We start from the raw sequence: 8,869 nt of genomic DNA, 5'->3' as shown, positions 1-8,869 counted from the left end.
GCTACTTAGCAGTGCCAGACACAAATACTCATCCAATGAATGATCACTATAATTGTTGGGTCAAAGTGCCCATGTTCTCTTGACAGGCCCCTCTGTGTCTAGCAACATGTAGCCACGTGAGACAAACATCTTGGAACAGAGATGCTACTGGAGCGGAACCAATCCATTTAAGCATCAGCTCATTGACCTTGATCCTATTGGCACTGTGCCCAGCCTAACTGTATTTGAAGATCAGATGGAAGACTCAAGTGGCTCAAATGTCTACAGAAGCAAGAAAACCCATTTAAACCAGGTAACAGATTAGTAGATTTTACCTCTAGTTATATTTCTCATAAGCAAGTCAATTGTTTTCTTGCTGCTGGCCTTGATGACTATCCTTGGTGATTAGTAATAAATAAAACTGTTTGCATTTCCCCAAATATGTTTGAGTTTCACGAGGTACATATTTCTAGGACAAGAGCCAAAATTAATCAACCCAGTCTTAGTAAAAGCAGCTGATGGTAGCATAATCCACAACTTTAATTAACATTGAGGCTTTGAAATTGAACACACAGAAGGAAAATTAATGAATTGGTTAATTTTGTCTTTCCTGTACCTTAATCATTCAATCTTTACCCAGAACACACATACCCCTGTGCGATATATATTCTTCTAAAATTTTTACCACTGCAAATGGAGAGTTATTTTCATCACCTGCTGATTTCATTTGTGCGTATAAAGCATTCAGTTACCATGCTAAAGGAAAGTTAAGAGGCAGCCCAGACCCTTGCTAAGCTGGTGTTCAAGGGTGACCTGCTCAAGTATCTCGAGGCTGCTGTCTTTGACTTAAACAGCCTGGCCTGGCTGCACTGCTGAAGCTGCCAAGAAAATAAACCAGGATTCTTGAAGGCTTTTTGTGCTGGAGTCACATTTGCAAATCTTGTTTGGAACAGGCTCTTGACAAAGATGGTTCCTCCCTGTGCTCCTACCGCTCTGGCTTGGTTCAGTGCAAGAGGGCTACCAGCAGTTTCCGGAAGTCCCCAGAGGTGTCCGAGCGAACCATGTCAGAGAGGGACTTCTGATACTTCTCTTGGAACTTAGCTTTTATCCCCTGAAGGTCAACCTGTAGGAGAGAAGACAAGAGCAATGGAGACAGCATTTACAGCGTGCTCACCATAAATGCAGCAGCACTCTGCTAAGCATGTTTTTCTCCTTTGCTCATTTATGCCTCAGAACAGCCTTCAGAAGTGGGGGCTATTATTCGTCCTATTTTGTGGATGAGAAAGGGAAAACTGAGTTCAGCTCCCCAAAGGTTGCAGAGGTGTCTATGTGTGTATGTGCGTATATTCCAGTAAAACTTCATGGACACTACAGCTTGAATTTCATATGATTTTTATATGTTGCAAAATTTTACTTTTCTTTTGAAATTTTTACAGTTATTTAAAAATAACTCATTCTTAGGTAGCAGCACTGGGCAAAAGGCAGAGATTTGACATGAAGCCTCTTTTCTTTTTGTACCCTGATTAGCAAGGGCATTGGTGCCAGTCAACAAAACTCAAATCCACTTGTAGGACTTATTTTGAATCTAATTCATTGGAAGCTTGAAAACCTAGGTGGTAGAAGTGGGGAGAGGACTCAAGAAAAACAAATTAAAAGATTGTTCTGCTCTCAAGACTTACAACCTAGGAAGGGAGAGAACACTTGTCGTAGAAAAGACATAATTCCAGATGGAACATAGTGAGCCTCATAAAAGAAGCACAGCACTGTCTTTAAGCAGGAGTTTTGTTGCTTTTCCCCCCGTTAACTTTTTAATGTTAACTCTATTTTGCTTTCTAGACAGACCTACAAACCATCACTCAAGTTATGATTCTTTTGACTTCTGCCCCAACTAGAGAGCTGAACAAGAGGAGAAGGGGGGTGAGTGAGGAATTGTTTGAAGTGGGTGCTGAGCAGCAGAGAGTCTGGAGCAGGCAGGTGGTGTCTATCTCCTTGCTCCCTTGGCTTATGCACTGCTTGGCTGGGAGGAGGGGGCCGGACAAAAAAGGGGAGCTGAGGGCACACTGTGGCTCTGTTCTTATACCATGATGCTTTGGGGGGGTTAGTGGTTCTGGCTAACTATATCTGGCTGGGCCTGAAGCATTCTTTTTGGAGATATATATTTATATTGGTTTCAGAGAGGAAGAGAGAGAGAGATAGAAACATCAATGATGAGAGAGAATCATTGACCGGCTGCCTCCTGCAGGGCCCCTACTGGGAACTGGGCCTGCAAACCAGGCATGTGCCTTGACTGGGAATTGAACCGTGACCTCCTGGTTCATAGGTCGATGCTCAATCATTGCACAACACCAGCCAGGCAAGGGCCTGAATCATTCTGAGGGAATGGTCCACATGCGGAGATGACCCAGGACATGGTCAGTGCTGAGATGGCCGAGCATCTTGGAATGAACACTCCATAGCCCGTATTGGAGTGGACATGGAACCCTGAGGAGCCCTCCGGACCCATTGTTCCCCTGGGGTCTTGTAGAATCCCTGCCCTGCTCTCCACCTACCTGCTCCTTTGAGTGCCTCAAGACTTTGGTTGGGGGGTTGAGTTGCTAAGAGACAGAGAGACGGAGAAGACAGACCTGGAGAGGTAAGGGAAAGAGAGAGATTTGGAGCCATGGAGGAGAGAATGAGGACTGCTGGAGATGGGCAGAGAGACAGAAGAAGGGGAAGAGGGAGGAGAGAGAAGCATGGACTTTAAGAGAGAAAGAAAACTATGAATAGGGGAGGAGGAGGAGGAGAAAGAGGGGGAGGAGAAATTCCAGGAATAGAACTAAAAACGAAAGAACAGTCTTGTTGCTAAGCTATACTTAAAAACAACAGGGTTAGATGTTAAGTATTATTTGTCAAAAGCTGTGGGCCAGAATTTGGGTTGGTATCCTTCCCCCTCCATTTAACAATTTCTTGAGGGAAGATGCCTGTGGTTTTCAAGTGCCCAGTTACACTTCATTCTCCAAGGCTTCTCCTACTGCAGCTGAAATGCGTTTCCCATAATTTTGTCATTTCTTCTGTGTGTGGCTCTATATTCCAAAGCATTTGCTATGAATCCTGACAGCTGCTCCCAAGCTTTGGGCTACTCATCCCCCTGTCGCTTTCTCTGTCCCTTTCTTGCCATGCATTCTCAAGGGGTGCAATATCGTTCCTACCAGGGCAAAAAGTGGTTCTTACAGGAGAAAAAAACTCAATTTTTTTTAATGTAAAAGTACCTATAAATGGAACATAAATAAGTATACAGTGTATTTGTGTTGTTGACATTTCTTGACAGAGGAAGAGGAGCAATTAGGAAAAAAATGGGTCCAAAAAGACTCGTTAGTGGGGCGATTGATAATTTTAAAAAGGTTGAGAAATATTGTCTGGTACTGATGTGTTTCTTGTGCAAAATCGGGCTTCTGCTCATTACATGAAGGCCTAGCTCAGGAGTTAGGAAATCGTTTGCTCATTGTCTATACTGCTGGGTGACCTAGGCCATCGCTAACCTTTCAGTGTCTCAGTTTTGCCTTCCACGAGATGGGACGGAGCCTCGCTGCACTGCCCAGGGCTCCACCAGGTCCCCTTTGCACACCACGCCAGTTTTCTGGAGCCACAGATGACAAAAATAGAAGCGGCTGTCCGTATTGTATGTTTACAAAAAGAGACAGGTTGAGGCATAGCACAAGATCTTTCAGAGTCCAGCACACAAAGGATGTCTTTGTTTTACTTTTTCTGTAAATAGGCCCTTAGTAAAAATGATTTGTTGATGACATGATGGCAAAAAGAGAAGTTGCAGCCTGCTACTTTGGAATTGAGTGTGTCTTACCTCAGCCCTGGTCACAAAGATGTGAATTAGCGTCTCCTCGTCGGTCCCCACACCCTTCATGGCCTTGTACAGACGCTCAGCAAAATAGCCCTCCTGGTCGCGGGCACACCTCACTGGCGGGTGAGGGAAAAGAGAACATGAGGCAGTCACATTTGGTTGAGTAACATGGAAGGAACAGAGATGGCCCAGTGTGTCACCTCCCACCCTTGGAGGCAACTGGATTATGAAGCAGGTGTTAGACAGGAGCAAACTCCATTGTGTTATATCATGGGATCTGGAAGATTCCCCAGGTCAGGGCACCTGGATGCTTCAACCAGAACCCAGTCAAAACCCCTTCCGACAAATAAGAACCCCCCTGATCCCCGAAGACCCTTCGTGGGTGGAGGAGCGCTTGGCATGCTCAGGCTCTCGCCACAAAGTTCATGCTTCTCACCAGCAGCAATTGCTTCCCATCTCAGTGAAATCTCTGACATTGGAGTTGGGTCCGGAGAGGAAACAGATGGACCGGCAACCTTGCTGTAACACAACTTCGTGATGTTGGAGATTCCCTCGGTTGGCCTGCAGCCGACTTTCCTGTGCTAAGCAACCTTCCTTCCCTTTGTTTTTCTTCCCTGGGTTTGTTCTATGAGTCTCATCTCTGGATCTTTTCCAAGTTCTCCACTCTCCTCTTAGTTTGCGGCCTGGGATGTGGGCTTGATGAAATGTTCGATCTTGCCTACAGGTCACCTTCCTGGGATGCGGCTAGTTGCTCTCTTCTGGCCCTCTCCCTGCCCGCCGGCTTTGATCTGATCCACACATTAATGAGGCATGGGTTTGACTCACCAAGTAGGAGATAGGATGCACCTCTGGGGGATCAGTCATTCTTTTCTCCCCTCCTCCCAGGCTCCTATGGGCCCCTATTGACTAACACTTTGGGGGAAATGAGCCATTTCCTCTTTAGGTTGTTGACATTTACCTGGAACACGTCATGTTTTTTATGTTAGTGATTGATAACAAGTAAGAACTTCAGCATATGCCTGTACTGCACAGCCTTCAGATTTCCTTAATGGAAACTCTTGTTTTCTAGGTCATTGCCCATGTGTTGGATGCTTACGAGGAAGAGAGAGGAATGGGGTTAGGGAAGCAAAGTCGAAGTTGGGGGTTTGTCTTCTACTTTTGTAGGACATGTGTCAGCCATCAGAGTGTCGATGGACAAGAAAAACCCAGACCCAGTTGTCTGTCCTCTTTAGCCTGAGAACAATCTAAAAGCTACTGGATTGGTGGTGGTTGTGAGGGGAACCTGTCGATTTGGGGAGTAGCATGTTTGGGACTCTGCGATCCCCAGACATTCTGAGCTAGTGCCCTCACAGTCTCTTCCTGAAGACCGTCAACTGTGTGGTACTAACTGATGGTGACATGTCTGTCTGCCTAATGTCCACATGCTCTACACAGGTGTCTTCTCCCTTGGCATTCCGTCTTCCTGATATTTTGCGGAGAAAATTCTCAGCTTTTCTTCTGTAGATGATCTATGCTTGGTAACAACCTCTGTCCTTAGCGGTGGCAGAGATCCCTCAGAAGTTTGGATGGGGCTTTCTAGGAAAGAGATGTGAGTGAAAGCCCGGGCAGCTGCTCCGCCCCAAGGCTGCCTCCTGCTCCTTCTTATGTCACAGCAGGTGTTCTCACACTCCAGGGAGCGTAAGCGAGGCCCTCGGGGATCCTGTCAAAGTGTAGCTTCCAGGCTCCGTTGCTGGAGGGTCTAAGTGGGTAACCTGCAGTGGGCCCAGAAAACTGGATTTTCACACCGTCGGGGGCGTCATTTGGTCTCACAGCCCCTCCTCCTTCACTTTAGCCATAAACCGGCATCTGTATGAGTTGGGTGGGAGTATGGGGTGAGAGGACTGTCTAGAAAATGTAGTCATGAAGTCATGTCTGTCTACTATCTGTGTGGTTTCTTCTCCAGGTCTTTCCCAGCCGCTTTTATGTTTGCTACAATGGAGGACACCTACGTCCTGGTTTCATGCTCCCAACTACAGGGACTGAGCCTCTCCCGCCTCTGACCTGCCTCGCTCGGGCTGTGTTTGTGTTTGTCATTGCTGTCGCCTACTCGGCTGATTTGTGTGCATCTGCCATGGACTGTAAAGTTCTTAAGAGCAGAATATGGACCTATTTACCACCGATCCCCACACCTAGCAGGACCCCTGGCCCAGGCAGGTACTAAGCAAGTGTTAAAGAATTGAATGGTTTTATTACCATTAATATTAATAAGGGTTTTATTCATTAATAATTAATATTCATGAAGATTAATCTTACTCTTTTGACTGAACTGGTGTTTTCCTGATTCTCTGCACTGTAAGCACAGGAAGGGTTTGGAGCCTCTTAGCTGGGCTATGAGTAAGTCTCTCTACTTACTTAAGACACTCATTCTTTGAGTCCTAAGGACAGTTGACCATGTACATTCAGTAGAGGTCAGGGCTTTCAGGCCTCTGTACATCACAATAGAAATCCTGCTCGTTTGAATGCAAAATGAGGATGGATTTTTAGAAAATCAATTGCTAACATTTAAAAAAACAGTGGCGGGGGAAGCCGGGGGGAGAAAGAAAAGAAAAGAAAGGAAGAGGAGAGAAGGCCTGGCAGTTGGAGCACATTTTTTAACTTCCAGGGCTGCTTTCTCGGTTCTTCCTCTTCTGGGGAAACACCTCTCCATTCCGTGTGCCATTTGGGATGGTGCCCTGGACTCCTTGCCACAGGAGTGTGGACAATGGACAATGCCTTCATTCCAGGGCTTGCAAAAAGGAAAAAGGAGCCTGCCAGACACGGCCCATGCCCATCTCTCTCTGCTATTTCCTGCCTCTGGGCTACCCCTGGAGAGAAGGTTCTGGTGCCTGCTTGGCACGGTCAAGATCTGGTCTCCCTCCCAACTCTTTCTTAAAGGACCTCATTCATTCCCCATGTTGAAGGGAACCAAATGGAAAAGGACACCCTTGAGCCATCAGGCATGTGCAGCAACTTGTTCGTGAATCCAGAACCTGGATGCTTTGGAGTGTGTGTCGTATGAACTGCATACCGTTCCCTGAGACTGAACAATGGTCCCAGGCTGTTGACAGATGCTCTCAGGGACCTGCAGCCTTCGTGGGACTGTCGTGAATGCCTTGGTGTGTTCCCAGATGACCTCTTCAGGACAAAGGCATTCAGTCCAGCTCACAGCTGAGTCCCTTCCAAGAAATTGTCCTCCAAGGAGGGAGCAGCCTCACCTAAGCTTGCAAGTGCTCCTGGGCTGCCACCAGCCGGCTGCTTGATGTGCGGGCCCCCTTGCCTCCACTTTGGACCTTCCAGCTTCAGGACTCCTTGGGGTTCATCAAAGCCCCTGTTGCAGCTGCATCACCTTCATTCCCTCCCTTGCCCAGTGCTGCCTAGAGATGTTGTTCCCAAACTATCCTATGAAAGCTTCCTGCGCACAAAGCTCCGTCCCCGAGTCTGTCTCCAGGCAGCCCAACCTAAGTCAGGGACCCGCCTGGCTCTGCTTTACCGAGGGTCAGGTAGGCCTTCTGCAGATCTCCCGACGTCTCGGCTTCAATGGCCTCTTCGATGTCTTTACCGATGAGCTGGAGAGACAAAGTCCAACCATTAGTCAGGTTTTGCTTTGGATGCACTTGGGGCTCTTCCTCCACAGAAAGCACTAAGCCCTCCCAGATTTGGTGACTCGGCCTTAAGGAACTCCTGTCTGACCTCGTGGTTTGCGGGTCTGAAGGTGGTTGCCCCCATTTGAGTGGGGCTCTCGTGGCTGAGGAGTTAGTCCAGATTAGACCCCTAATGGATTTAAGCCCAGTCAGGACCACACCCTGAGCCCCAATTTCCTCCTCTGCAAAATCAGGGGATGGAAGAATAATGAACATGTATTGTACAGTATCAATACTTCTTTATGTTTATACATAGTACTGAGTTTCCTATGTGTTTTTTAAAATTCCATTTCTAATTTTCTAGGAATTAGAAATTCTAATTTCTAGAAGGCTGTGGTTGTAATCATCTGACCCACACCTTCCTCGTCTCCTTTGTCCTGGGACTGGGGACTCAGTCTCCTACAGTTTGGGTGAAATAAGTAGCGGCTGTGAAATTCCTGGGAAGAACTTGGTCTGATGTTTCTGATAGAGTGGGGCTGCAGGGACTTGAAGGGGGGTGAGCTGACCACATCAAAATGCCACTTTCCTTCATTCTGGGGTGATTCCAAATGGTCCTATATTCACCACCAGCTCGCATATCACTCTGCACAGCATTACATGTTAGGTTTCTTTCCAAATATTTACAGAAGCTGAAGTTCAGAGTAAAGTATGACTGTGCTTAACCAAGTATCGGCTGGGCAGCTGGGCTGTTCAGGGCAGGCCAATAAAGAGAAAGGAGGGCTTTTTGTTGGGTTCGGGAAACATGTCTAAGCATTTGAAATACTGAAACATCTTTCCTAGAAATTATCTTCAGAGGATATGACACAATTGTGATTCTATAAATAATGGGGGCCCCGAGGACACGCCAGTGGAGTTTGTGGAGTTTATTCTGAAAACACAGGCCAACAAAATATTCTTTGTGATGCAAGCACCATGGATGTGGGGGGAGGAGGGCCCAGATTTAATGACGCCCCGTTGCTTGGTCTCCGTGGTTCGCACACTGAGGGGTCTGGTGTGTGTAAAGGACTGGAAGCAGACCCTGTTGGCGGCTTCCGGTCCCATCCTTTCCTTAGCTGTCCCCAGCCTTTAGGGGGTTGATGTGGGAGCTGGTATTTCGGGAGGGACTGGTATCACTTTCCCACGGATAGGGTTCTTGTTCTGTAGACTGAGATTGTGTTTCAAGAGGACATTGTATTCATGCAGGTCTGTGTTCACTAAACAAATCCTCACATGAAAACACTTTCTGTTTCTATTGTTAATACTGGGCCAGGCAGTGCTTTTCCATTTGCTGTAGAAGCTTAGCCTACACAACAGATAAAAGCAAAAAGCAGAGCCGTTCTGGGAGGCAGGAGATGGGTTCCTTTGCCAATCCTGGGCAATAATGCCAGGGTCTGCCCACTCGGGGTCTCTTCTTAGC

At 47.0% G+C, this 8,869-nt stretch overlaps 1 protein-coding gene across 1 annotated transcript in view; it reads right to left on the bottom strand.

Annotated features, from left to right (window-relative positions):
* Nucleotides 1–286: 286 nt before the first annotated feature.
* The window catches only part of ANXA13 (annexin A13), a 42,805-nt gene continuing 34,222 nt past the window's right edge, over nucleotides 287–8,869 (bottom strand). Inside the window, exons 9-11 of the mRNA XM_023751898.1 lie at nucleotides 7,323–7,398; nucleotides 3,818–3,930; nucleotides 287–1,102 (exon numbers count right to left, since the gene is read on the bottom strand). Of these exons, the coding sequence (XP_023607666.1) occupies nucleotides 983–1,102; nucleotides 3,818–3,930; nucleotides 7,323–7,398 (309 nt within the window). The 3' untranslated portion in view covers nucleotides 287–982. The remainder of the gene's footprint in view (nucleotides 1,103–3,817; nucleotides 3,931–7,322; nucleotides 7,399–8,869) is intronic.

Source organism: Myotis lucifugus, unplaced genomic scaffold, assembly GCF_000147115.1.
Source record: "Myotis lucifugus unplaced genomic scaffold, Myoluc2.0 scaffold_27, whole genome shotgun sequence".
In the NCBI taxonomy this organism is placed as follows: Eukaryota; Metazoa; Chordata; class Mammalia; order Chiroptera; family Vespertilionidae; genus Myotis; species Myotis lucifugus.
This window is presented reverse-complemented; position numbering and strand designations above follow the sequence as displayed.